Source organism: Daphnia carinata, chromosome 3 (assembly GCF_022539665.2).
Source record: "Daphnia carinata strain CSIRO-1 chromosome 3, CSIRO_AGI_Dcar_HiC_V3, whole genome shotgun sequence".
NCBI lineage: Eukaryota > Metazoa > Arthropoda > Branchiopoda > Diplostraca > Daphniidae > Daphnia > Daphnia carinata.
In genome coordinates, this window is record NC_081333.1 from 3,349,168 (window position 1) to 3,361,566 (window position 12,399).

Genomic DNA, 12,399 nt, shown 5'->3' on the forward strand with positions numbered 1-12,399 from the left:
ACCGTACGGTCCTCGTCAGTTGAGTCTAAGCGACGCGAGCCGAGTGGGCTCATTCATAAGTCGGTATCGGCTCTGACAAGCCGCTGATTTTCGTCTTTCCTCTCTGAGCGTTAGACAACTCTTGATCTAAAAACACAAGTGAAATTCAAGTTCTCTCGTTTATTTGTGGTTTTTGAAAAAAAAACATCGAAAAAGTTGTCAGAATCGGCCGCAAAATTTGTTTTCAAAGCAGACGACTAAATCAGCAGACGACAGTCGTTTGATCACAGTGACATTTCGATCGTGGCATCATCAACATGGCTGGATTAATTGCCGTCTTGTCTCTGTTGGCTATCATCGTGACTCCAGGTGAGTTTTTCTTTCTGTTTTTACATATTCAAATTCATTTGATTTCAAGGGGTTTCGTTATTTCACAAACAAAAAAGGGATCGTGTTCGTCATATTAAGTTTACTACCTCCCTCATGAAAAACAAGAAAGAAAGAAACCAATAAGGGCAGGGTTGAAAACGATAAGAATGAAGCCAGAAATAGAGCGATTAGCATTCCTTGTCAAAAGTCTTTGGGGCTTCGCATTCCCAATTTGACTACTCGTTTTCTTCTTTTTCTTCGTTTCCAAACTTCTTTATTGCTCGCGGTCTATTAAGTAAAACCGGATAGGTGTCAAAGGTCGCGGGTTACGGGAGTCACGATCTTCTTTTCTTTCAACTTAGGAATTCCTTCTATTCGTTCCTTGTGGCTTTTTTTTTTTTTTTTTTTTTTTGAAAGAAAAAGGAGGGTGAAACTCGAGAGAAACCACCCCACACACACATAAGAAACTGGATTACCCAAAAAAGTTTTCGAGCCTTGATTGCATGCCTGCCGCCAACTTGTGTATGTTTCAAACAGGGGGGGGGGGACAAAAAGCAAAAGGAGTAGATAAATTTAGATCAGCTGTTAAGTAACAGCAGATGTGGGTGGCCGACATTGGATAGTACCTCTTCGTTAACTCGTTGAGTCAAAAAAAAAAAAAAAAAAAAGTTAATGAGTTTCAAGTTTTGAACTTCAAAAGACAAAAAGTCCATCATTGAAACGAAAACAAAGAACATTCACCTGTTGTGTGCCTGCTTTCTTTTTGCTACTGATAAGTTTTTTTCTTTTTCCTTCCGGACTAGACACACTAAAGAAAACGAACGAGCAAATACACTGTAGGAATCAATGACCCTCCAAAGTAATATTCCTATAGTGCTGGGCCTCTCTGTTGTAAACGTGTGTGTGTGTGTGTGTGTGTATTATTTTTTTTCTTCTCCTCCTCCCTGTTCTTTTGGCGGCATCTTCCAGTAAAAAAAAAAAAATGAAGAAGGTAGAACAACAACACACACACACACACACAAAAAAAAGTAGAAGGGAAATAGAATTGAAAATTGGGGTCCGCTCCGGGGCACTTGTGTCTTTTCTCTTTCTCTCCTTGTCTGATTGTTGTGTGTACATGAACAAAATGTATAGACTAACAGCAGACCTGTAAATATGTTGTTGACGTTTCTGATGGGTCACCAGCTAAGAAGAATAGAAAAGAAAAAAGAAAGGCCCCACTTACTCGTGTTGCTTTCCACCCTTGTACCTTACATTTTTAGCCCGAATTTGTGAAAGAAGAAATCTCGTAACTGGCGAGGTGGGGGCGAATAAAACAATCAAGAACAATGTCGTACATCAAAATTGAGCTCAATGAATTGAAAAAAAATTTTTGAAAGGAGTTGGTTGTTTTATTTGGAACATCCAAATTTTTGGTGTTAGTTGTTCGGCTGTGCTCGAAAAATGTGTAGCGATAGGATAAAACAAAAGTGGCAGGTGCTGAGCGCTCGACTTCCTCTTCGCATCACCTACTCATGCGTTACTTTGTTTTATTTTTTTTTTTTAATAATTTTTTTTTTTTTTTTTTTTTTTTTCCTATCCCAACTTGTTACACCACAGCCAAACACCTGGTGACAATCGCTCACGACCGCACAGAACGCATTTCTCACGTCGATATCCCACTTCTTTTTTTCGCAGGGGAGTTTTCGTTCGTCGAAAATTCCTCAATTTCTTTTGTTTTGTTTGGTTGGTTAATTGAAATTGGCGCTCGTATCCAAGCCAACCCTAAAAAGCAAAAAAAAAAAAAAAAAAAAAAAAAAAAAATCTTATTGTTATTTAATTATAATTGTTATTATTATTTCCCACCCAAATTGTGTGCGAGTGTCGTGTGGAAATCAATACGACCGTTATTCGCCACTGTTATTACCTACTGTTTTTCTCAAGCGAATTACGAGTTTTGTTTGTTTTTTGGTCTTCATTTCTTTCTTTTCTTTTTTTTTTTTTATTGTTATTCTGTTTGTAATGAAAAATAACAATTTGATTGAAATACCAGGATTGGGAATGTGTTTCTTTCCGGCCGAATTCCAGGGCGAGTTCATGACGCAATCATCTTCACGTGGCGGCATCAATTTGCAGTACGCGCCCATCAGCATCCTGCCAGAGTCCATTCCCGTCTGGGGTGTTTGCCATCGGCGATTTGGTAACCGAGTCATCCTCATGGACAGGTAAACAATAAAAAAAAAAACAACATTTTTGTTTTTTTTTGTTTTTTTTTTTGTCCGCCGAAAAGACGAAAGAAATAGTTAACAGGAATCACACGTTGCCAAGTTTGAAATTCATTTTCTTCTTTTATTTGCTGACGAATGAATCAAAACATAACAGGACTGGCGGTACTAATTGCATCCGCTGCTTCGAACTGACATTACGGTCGCTCAACGTCGTCCAGATCCACACGGAAGGACTCGATAAATGCTACACGACCGAGGAGGCGGCCATGGCCACCTGCCCGACGGACGAGAGTATCGCCACGGGCAAATCGCGAGAAATCATGCTCTACAGTGAGTGGTCTACAAAGCCTATCCCCTTCCTCCCAACCTTTTTTTTTTTTTTTTTTTTTTCTGTCTACGCGTGGGAGTGTGTTACCTTTTGTTCTGCATCTCCCCTCCACCTTTAGTCGACAACTTCTTCCGTTTGCATATGCACCTTATTTACATAATGCCATTTCCCGTGTCTCGATGTACGTCATCCTCATTTCTTATTTTCATTTGCCTTTTTTTGTGTGTGTGTGTGTGTGTGTGTGTGTTTGTGTTACAGAAACCAAAGAATTGAGTGGCGATACAGTCGTTGCTCAGGAGTACTGCCCAATCAATGGCCGATTTGTTTTCACTTATTCCGTCAACGACGGATTGGCCGACCATGTCAGCGTCGGCGAAAACGTCAATGAATGCCACGAACCCGTTTCGGAGCTGTCCAACTGTCCGTACGGTTTCGGACTCGGACTACGCTTCAAGCGTTGCTCTTTCGGCGAACTAGGTAAGAAATGAAATTCTTTAATAGCCAATAAAAATTTTTAGAAATTTCATTTTTCTTTCCCATTTTGAAAAAGGAAATGGAAAGTTTTTTTTTTTTTTTGATTACTCAAACTTCTTCTTTTATCGTTTGACATTTTCTTATTTTTTCTTTTTTTCTCTTTCTTCGTTTAGAAATCAACTTTCAGTGCCTAGGAGATTGGATTGGCCACAACGGCGAGCGCTACATGGCCCTGCTGGACGTTCAGGATTCGACGGCAGTGGCGACGGCCGGCGGCGTCTGTGTTAACGGCGCCGAGCGCCGACCCCGTTATCGTTGTGCGGTATGTGTTGTTTATGCCCCGTTTCTTTTATTCTCCATTTCTTATTCTTTCTTTTTTTTTTTCTTTTCTTTCTTCCCCACTGTGGTCGCTCTCGATCGTGTCTTTCGTGTGTTCGACATTTTTTTTTTTTTTTTCAAATTTTCCCGTCTTTCAACTGAAACTATAGCGGAAATGAGGCGGCGCAATTCATTTTTTTTCTTTCGTAACGTGACGTGTAATTTTGACCCAAAAATAACGAAAACACGGAGGCCCCCAAAACAACAACAGAATGACCAGGTCATGTGAAATCCAACCCATTCGTCACCGTGAATGGCCGTCGTTTATTCCTCCCCCACCAACCCGGCCAAAAAAAAAAAAAAAAAGAAAGAAATACATTGTGGGATAAAGTTTTTTTTTGTTTTGTTTTGTTAGGAACAGGACAGGATAGAAAAAAAAAAAAATATTTTAAAAATTGTGGGTAACGCACATCCTCTGTTTTGGTCGTGTGAGTTGGGACACGGCCCATTATTTTGTGGAAAGAAAAACAAGAAATGTCTGTGAAGGGCGGGGCGGTGTAGAGTGCGGACCGAATCTGCAATTCCAAACCGGTGATTCGGATAATGAAATTGGTTGCTTTTGTCAAATCCAATCATATCTCAAATCATTTCCTTTCATCCCACTTTACATCCACTGCTACGCGTAAGGCCGGTAGAGAAAGTTAAAAAAAAAAAAAAAAAAAGGCCTTAAACAAAAGAAGAAAAAAGACAGTAAAGAGCCCATTGTTTTCCACTTCCGCCGAGTTAAAAATAAAAAGGAAGAAAATGCTTACCTCCCCCCCCCCCAATCTTTTTTTTTTTTTTTTTTTCTGCTTTCTCTTCTCCTGGTCAAACAGGCGTATTTCCATCGGTTTCAACTACGTGCTTTACGCGTAATAGAACTGGACTTGTCAAGCGAGACTTGAATGTACAACAAGTGGCGCCTCTTTTATCGTTTCCTTTTTATTTATTTTTTTCTTTCTTTCTTTAAAAAAAAAAAAATGATTACAGCTGTATAAGGAGGATCCGGAAACGGGCAAAATGTATGTGGCCCTATCCAGCGACTCGACGTGCACCAACGACCTCAAGAGCCCCAAAGAGGGTTATGAGACTTTGGTATTGACCAGCATACCCCCTCCGCCTTTACCCTTCGAGGTAGTTGATCAAAGAAAATTACATTCATCGCGTAGAAAAGACGACGTGGGATTGTTTGGTTTCAAAGTTGTTAACATTTTCTTTTGTTTATTATCCATAGGTGAGTACCAGTTCTTGCCGCTTCCCTTCATGGGCGCATGGCCAATGGCAGGATGCCTACGTCGAAGACGATACGCTCATCTACAAGGATCTTCGCAACTTCAAGACCTACACTCTCAAATGTATGGTGGATGATAAAACTTTGCCTGACGACCAGGGCAGGTTCGTCGTCTACGCTCGGACTCAGTGGTATTGTTTAAAATTAATAATAATAATTTCATTTATAGTTCATTTGGTTTCATTGATTTGTTTTTGTTTTCCATAGTGGAGACGATTTCTATACGTGCCTGACGGTGGAGAAACGAGGCGTCAATGTCATGGAGTTTCAATTGGGAACTGAGACATCGACGTCGTACAATCAAAGTCTGTGCCAGAACGAGAAGTTCCCACAGGAGACGTGGGTCACCCAAGGAAGGATCACCGTATTCTCGGAAGAGGCGTGCCCCATTTCCGGAGAATACACGGGCGTCATCCCCGACGCTGTCGGACTTTGTGCCAAATTGTATTCGGATTGCCGCAACCCTCAGCGCATGTTTTACAGCGTCTCCAATTGCCACAACCTCAGCGAAGTCTACGAAGGTATGACAACATTTACCAATTTCGCGTTCATTCAATGGATTAACAAAAAAAAAAACAAAAAAACATTTCGTATTCACACCGTTACAGAACGCGAATACCGTTGTTTGGGCAAGTTCGCTGACCGAGGCCTGACCTATACCTACACAGAACGGCGCGATGTCTTAGGTTATGAATGTTTCGTTGGCGTGATCATTAACGACGGAGAACTCTTTATCAAAGAAGCTGGTGAACATTGCCAAAGAGATGTCGAACCTCTTCGTCTTGGAATGAAAGTCACTCGTCAAGCCACTTGTTACGCGCCGAGGCCTTCGGCGAAACCAAACGCCATCGCCACAGCGGCCACGTCAACGACCAACTTCAACACCAATATGCATCCATCCGTTGTCGACTCGAACGGCGTTCACAGGCCGGCCTCATCTCTACCACCGCACAACGGCATTCAACCCACAACAATCAAAACATGGAAACCTGTCACAGGTAATTTTTTAATACCTGTTTATGTTTTGTTTGTTTGTTTTTTTCGTTTTTTTTTCATGGACGAAGCAAATTATTAAGTTCGTTTTATTTTCTTTCGATAAATCAATAGATTCACCGATGGGATCATCAGGTTACAGAAGTCTTTTTACCTCTTCGATGTTGCTGTTGGCTTTCGTGGCGGTTCAACTGCTTGATCGTTGGCTAACGGGCTCGCGGTTCTATTGAAGTTGCTGTTATTGTGTCTGTGGGAAGGCCCCTCCACAGTGGTGTAAATCTGTTGTAAATAAAGATTATCAGAGTGAAAAGTAAAGCGATAATTCCCCACTCAAAGTCTATAACGGGATTGTATAAAAAACAAATATTACAAAATTCTCCATATAAAGCTGATTAACGGGTACCATTGATACAAGTATTGCAAATGTCGTTTATCGAATTGTATCGTTGAAGAAAGTGGACCGTTTCCCATTTTTTTTTTTTTTTTTTGTGATTTATCCTGTGTAAAAAAAAAAAAAAAATAATAACAAGCAAAAATGCATGCAAAAAATAACGCCGTTTTAGGCCTTTTTCCGAATAGTAACAACAGTAACAAGTAACAACACATTTTTTCGATTGTATAATATTGAGTATCAAATACAACCGGGAAAAAATCGTAAACAATGTTCGAAATATTTCCAGAAAAAAAAGGGAAGATAGGTAACTCAAGTTTATTTTAACATGGCTTACTTTCAAGCCATTTCCCGGTAAGGATTCTGTCTTTTTCCACTTTTATATTTTCCGAACAACTACATATTTTTATAGACATGCATTTATTAGTTATTTTACGTGAGTTTAAACCAATTCCATGAGATTTCGTTTTTTGCCGATTTTGACAAAAGTGAGAAGGCTACATAGCCTTCCCACTTTTTCATTCTTGGCCAAAATCCAATTTTCACATAACATTCATGATTTCGATTCAAAATTGAATGGAAATCATGAAAATCAAGTTCATTTTTGCATTGGCTTTATGGTTTTTGAAATATTCGTAAAAAAACAGAGGGTGCGCTAACAAGTAACTTCACTTTTTTTCATTTATTTCAAAAAAGGGTGGCTTAGCGACAAAACGAATCACAGAACCGAAATCACCGTTAAATTTTGATTATACAGTATGAATTTCATCCAATTCCGTGAGATTTCGTTTTTGGCCGATTTTGACAAAAGTGAGAAGGCTATACTGTATGGCAATCCGTTTTACACACAAAAAAAAAATCACACTTTTTTCTTTTTTTCCGACACGTAGCCATCTACCGCTCAGACTCGTTATTACTGGCGTAGGCAATTTCAGTCCATTGGATGCCATTCGCAGTTAGTTCAGGAACGTGGATGGAGAATAACGCGTGGCTGGAGGAACAATTGAAAAATGGATAAGATGATACAACAAAAGGATGGTAAGTATAAACATTATTATATTGGTTTTCAATTATTAACTATTGTTTATTAGATCAAATTATGAAGCTGCAGGCCCAATTATTGGAACAACACAAAATATTAGATAACAGCAAAGCTAAGGATGGTAAGGCCTAATACGTAATGATTCTATTTATTTGCTTTTATTCATTTGTGTTTTGTAGCTCAAATTTTGAGTCTACAAGCTTAGCTAGGGGAAAAGAACAAATTGGAATGGAACAGTTTCCAAACAGTGAAAGAGGTTTTTCCAAACTCATCCCTAACTGAACATGAGGATGAATTGGCATTAGGTGAACACAGTCAGGTACCTAAACTTTTCAAATAAGAATTCAAAATAAGTATAGAATTTTAAAAAACAATTATTTATTGTTTAGTTATTCAGTCTACCACCTGACAGTGTTTTAAAGTTAAATTCTGTTAGTGCTGCACTAAAAGAATTGTTAGTAATAAGTCCATGCAGCGAAGGAATTGAACAATTGTGGGACTGTATTTGGGCCGAAAATGGGTGTGGTATGGAAACCAAGATATGGCATGAGTTCAACATAAAACATGAATTAGGTACTTTTCGGTTTTTTGTCTATCGAAAAAAGTATTTTTAATGCAACTATTTTGCATTCACAGAATTTTAGTGGGGGATCAAGTCAAGTCTGGAAGTGTTACAGGATGGAAGAGTGAGCCTACAGTTGAAAAACACTGAAAGTGCATTACCATTAAGGTATGAGGTAAAGTAATAGAGTATGCAAATTGTCTAATGAGAAGTACCATCTTGTGTGAATGAATCCTGTGTAACAGCAATCCTTTATAGTTCTGTCACAGCTAGAGCCTCAAATAATTCTGCTGCTCTGGCTAAAGAACAACTTGTCCTTTACGTTCAGAGTGTTGGTGAAGCTGGGTACTTAAATGGCCCTAAAGATGTTTCATTTCGCTGGCATTGCAGCGATGAACATCATACATGGACTTTTTAGGTATGAAAGGAATTTTCTTGAAAATTTTTTTTGAATTTATGACAAAGCATTTCTCCTGCTTTTTGCCAACCATGTCTAATCTAAAAAAAAAATTTATCCAATAGGAAAGGATTTTCAGCATACTTTTAAACACAACTATCATACAACATGCAAACATTCTTCTAGGGGTGCTATTTTATCATTCAAGAGCCTTATACAATGATTTTCATCTGCAATTTGTATGGCCTTTCCCAAGCTTCTGCCAGAAGTTGAATCTATAAGTCATGTAAGTCACATGAGCAACAATTGATATGTTTAATGGTGTTGTTTTTCTTTTCTCAATATAGGTTAATAGTAAAATTGGATCTGAAAAGATTCTTGGTTGGGGCAAGACACTGAATAAATTGTATTGATTGGATGGATGACATGACATTGCTATACTTAATTCGGATTCCCCAGACGGTATTTGATATTAAAAAAATTGAAGTGCATATCTGGGCTCCCTTCTTTTCTGAAGCCCCGTTTCCCCTTGACTCATAATAAGCCCGTAGGGGGTCATGCCCCTACTGTACGGTATATATAAAAACAACATATACCGAGGTTTGGAGGGCTCTGGCCGGAAAGGGGACGTGGGGTGCCGCTTAGTCCGATGATGTGTTCACGGAGGGTGACGTGGCTGCCCACAAATCCGAACTAAAGGTTAATCGCTCCTGTAAAAATGTTCCAAATCTTCAGCTCTTCTTCCGGCTTCTCTTAGCCAATCACCGGGTAATCTCCCCGGTGGGTCAACAAGGCAGTGTCTCCCCCTGCCTGGGTTGACGGCAACTTTTGAAAGGGCTATTGTGCCTTTTTAAAGTTGCAAAAATAATTGTAATGTGCAGAGAATTGTCAATAAAATTTTTTTTATAAAATGTTTTTTGCAAAATTTGTTATTTTCATTGTCTGTGTTCACACATTACATTTATCAACTTTTTTTTTTTTAACTTGCTCATTTCACCTTTATTGTTTATGCCACCTTTGATGGTAAGCATTGTTTCCATTGGTTTATCGTTTATCTGTATGCATTCATTTATTATTCAGGGATCGAACCCTGGATGTTCGGCATACCGCGCCGATGCTTTACCAATGAGCCATGAATCATATAATGTCAAGTCGGCTTTTTTCTAGTCACTTGCGGACTTGCATTTACACTTTGAATAAAACTGACCAATACTGCAATATTTTTTTCTACATTTAGACATAGCTCTTTTTACATCTACTAAGGTTTGAACCCAGGGTAACAGTTATCGCAGCTGAATGCTCTACCACAGAGCTATGGACCTTAAGAAGGGAATAGAAAGATAAACATATAGTTGTGAAAGACTGCATAAACATCCTAGACGATAACATATGATATGCGATAATAAAAAATTTAAATATATCTCGTGGCTCAATGTTAGAGCATCGGCGTTGCACGCTGAATGTCTGGGGATCGATTCCCATGCCAGTAAAACAATATACAAATACAAAATTACTTCAGAAAATATCCATGTATTAGTGTAATAAATAATAATTGAATACTTACAGATAAACGATACAACGGTGGCAAAAACAATAAAGATGAATTGAGCAAGCTAAATAAAAAAAAAGTTGATAAATGTAATGTGTGAATTCAGACAATGAAAATAACAAATTTTGCAAAAAACATTTTATAAAAAAATTTTATTGACAATTCTCTGCACATTACAATTATTTTTGCAACTTTAAAAAGGCACAATAGCCCTTTCAAAAGTTGCCGTCAACCCAGGCAGGGGGAGACACTGCCTTGTTGACCCACCGGGGAGATTACCCGGTGATTGGCTAAGAGAAGCCGGAAGAAGAGCTGAAGATTTGGAACATTTTTACAGGAGCGATTAACCTTTAGTTCGGATTTGTGGGCAGCCACGTCACCCTCCGTGAACACATCATCGGACTAAGCGGCACCCCACGTCCCCTTTCCGGCCAGAGCCCTCCAAACCTCGGTATATGTTGTTTTTATATATACCGTACAGTAGGGGCATGACCCCCTACGGGCTTATTATGAGTCAAGGGGAAACGGGGCTTCAGAAAAGAAGGGAGCCCAGATATGCACTTCAATTTTTTAAATATCAAATACCGTCTGGGGAATCCGAATTAAGTATAGCAATGTCATGTCATCCATCCAATCAATACAATTTATTCAGTGTCTTGCCCCAACCAAGAATCTTTTCAGATCCAATTTTACTATTAACCTATATTGAGAAAAGAAAAACAACACCATTAAACATATCAATTGTTGCTCATGTGACTTACATGACTTATAGATTCAACTTCTGGCAGAAGCTTGGGAAAGGCCATACAAATTGCAGATGAAAATCATTGTATAAGGCTCTTGAATGATAAAATAGCACCCCTAGAATGTTGCATTGTTGATAGTTGTGTTCGTTGTTGGTATGCTGTTAGTTGTGTTGTAAAAGTATGCTGAAAATCCTTTCCTATTGGATAAATTTTTTTTTTTTAGATTAGACATGGTTGGCAAAAAGCAGGAGAAATGCTTTGTCATAAATTCAAAAAATTTTCAAGAAAATTCCTTTCATACCTAAAAAGTCCATGTATGATGTTCATCTCTGCAATAGCAGCAAAATTAAAACATCTTTAGGGCCATTTAAGTACCCAGCTTCACCAACACTCTGAACGTAAAGGACAAGTTGTTCTTTAGCCAGAGCAGCAGAATTATTTGAGGCTCTAGCTGTGACAGAACTATAAAGGATTGCTGTTACACAGGATTCATTCACACAAGATGGTACTTCTCATTAGACAATTTGCATACTCTATTACTTTACCTCATACCTTAATGGTAATGCACTTTCAGTGTTTTTCAACTGTAGGCTCACTCTTCCATCCTGTAACACTTCCAGACTTGACTTGATCCCCCACTAAAATTCTGTGAATGCAAAATAGTTGCATTAAAAATACTTTTTTCGATAGACAAAAAACCGAAAAGTACCTAATTCATGTTTTATGTTGAACTCATGCCATATCTTGGTTTCCATACCACACCCATTTTCGGCCCAAATACAGTCCCACAATTGTTCAATTCCTTCGCTGCATGGACTTATTACTAACAATTCTTTTAGTGCAGCACTAACAGAATTTAACTTTAAAACACTGTCAGGTGGTAGACTGAATAACTAAACAATAAATAATTGTTTTTTAAAATTCTATACTTATTTTGAATTCTTATTTGAAAAGTTTAGGTACCTGACTGTGTTCACCTAATGCCAATTCATCCTCATGTTCAGTTAGGGATGAGTTTGGAAAAACCTCTTTCACTGTTTGGAAACTGTTCCATTCCAATTTGTTCTTTTCCCCTAGCTGAGCTTGTAGACTCAAAATTTGAGCTACAAAACACAAATGAATAAAAGCAAATAAATAGAATCATTACGTATTAGGCCTTACCATCCTTAGCTTTGCTGTTATCTAATATTTTGTGTTGTTCCAATAATTGGGCCTGCAGCTTCATAATTTGATCTAATAAACAATAGTTAATAATTGAAAACCAATATAATAATGTTTATACTTACCATCCTTTTGTTGTATCATCTTATCCATTTTTCAATTGTTCCTCCAGCCACGCGTTATTCTCCATCCACGTTCCTGAACTAACTGCGAATGGCATCCAATGGACTGAAATTGCCTACGCCAGTAATAACGAGTCTGAGCGGTAGATGGCTACGTGTCGGAAAAAAAGAAAAAAGTGTGATTTTTCTTTTTTTTTTTTGGCGAAAAAAAAGTTATGTTACTTGTTAGCGCACCCTCTGTTTTTTACGAATATTTCAAAAAACCATAAAGCCAATGCGAAAATGAACTTGATTTTCATGATTTCCATTCAATTTTGAATCGAAATCATGTATTTGAAGTGAAATTTAAATTTGGGCCAAAAATGAAAAAGTGGGAAGGCCTTCTCACTTTTGTCAAAATCGGCACAAAACAAAATCTCACGGAATTGGAA

At 38.3% G+C, this 12,399-nt stretch overlaps 2 protein-coding genes and 1 long non-coding RNA gene across 3 annotated transcripts; 2 read left to right on the top strand and 1 right to left on the bottom strand.

Moving 5' to 3' along the window:
* Window positions 1-18: 18 nt before the first annotated feature.
* On the top strand, window positions 19-6,311 carry LOC130693252 (uncharacterized). The gene is made up of 10 exons (XM_059494569.1): window positions 19-63; window positions 270-348; window positions 2,381-2,552; window positions 2,710-2,885; window positions 3,142-3,360; window positions 3,531-3,679; window positions 4,705-4,848; window positions 4,949-5,136; window positions 5,213-6,003; window positions 6,113-6,311. Exons 2-10 carry the CDS (start codon window positions 297-299, stop codon window positions 6,226-6,228), a joined length of 2,007 nt encoding a protein of 668 aa, XP_059350552.1. The 5' UTR covers window positions 19-63; window positions 270-296; the 3' UTR covers window positions 6,229-6,311.
* A 1,316-nt stretch (window positions 6,312-7,627) lies between these two features.
* LOC130693254 (uncharacterized) lies at window positions 7,628-8,346 on the top strand. The gene is made up of 3 exons (XR_009001649.2): window positions 7,628-7,750; window positions 7,821-8,004; window positions 8,068-8,346. It is a non-coding gene; the product is annotated as an uncharacterized LOC130693254 (long non-coding RNA).
* A 1,764-nt stretch (window positions 8,347-10,110) lies between these two features.
* On the bottom strand, window positions 10,111-12,050 carry LOC130693249 (uncharacterized). Its single transcript, XM_057516374.2, has 6 exons — window positions 11,972-12,050; window positions 11,847-11,918; window positions 11,649-11,788; window positions 11,395-11,578; window positions 10,987-11,331; window positions 10,111-10,882 (listed from the first exon to the last, which is right to left on the bottom strand). The coding sequence occupies exons 1-5, from the start codon at window positions 11,997-11,999 to the stop codon at window positions 11,324-11,326; spliced, it is 432 nt and encodes a 143-aa protein (XP_057372357.1). The 5' UTR covers window positions 12,000-12,050; the 3' UTR covers window positions 10,111-10,882; window positions 10,987-11,323.
* Window positions 12,051-12,399: the final 349 nt, after the last annotated feature.

Excerpts from the sequence above, each read along its gene's own strand:
- LOC130693252 (XM_059494569.1), top strand. The coding sequence starts at position 297 with ATGGCTGGATTAATTGCCGTCTTGTCTCTGTTGGCTATCATCGTGACT. Across the intron at positions 3,361-3,530 it reads TTGCTCTTTCGGCGAACTAG|AAATCAACTTTCAGTGCCTA; the intron begins GTAAGAAATGAA and ends TTCTTCGTTTAG. Across the intron at positions 5,137-5,212 it reads GTCTACGCTCGGACTCAGTG|TGGAGACGATTTCTATACGT; the intron begins GTATTGTTTAAA and ends TGTTTTCCATAG.
- LOC130693249 (XM_057516374.2), bottom strand. The coding sequence starts at position 11,999 with ATGGATAAGATGATACAACAAAAGGATG. Across the intron at positions 11,789-11,846 it reads TAACAGCAAAGCTAAGGATG|CTCAAATTTTGAGTCTACAA; the intron begins GTAAGGCCTAAT and ends TGTGTTTTGTAG. Across the intron at positions 11,579-11,648 it reads CATTAGGTGAACACAGTCAG|TTATTCAGTCTACCACCTGA; the intron begins GTACCTAAACTT and ends TTTATTGTTTAG.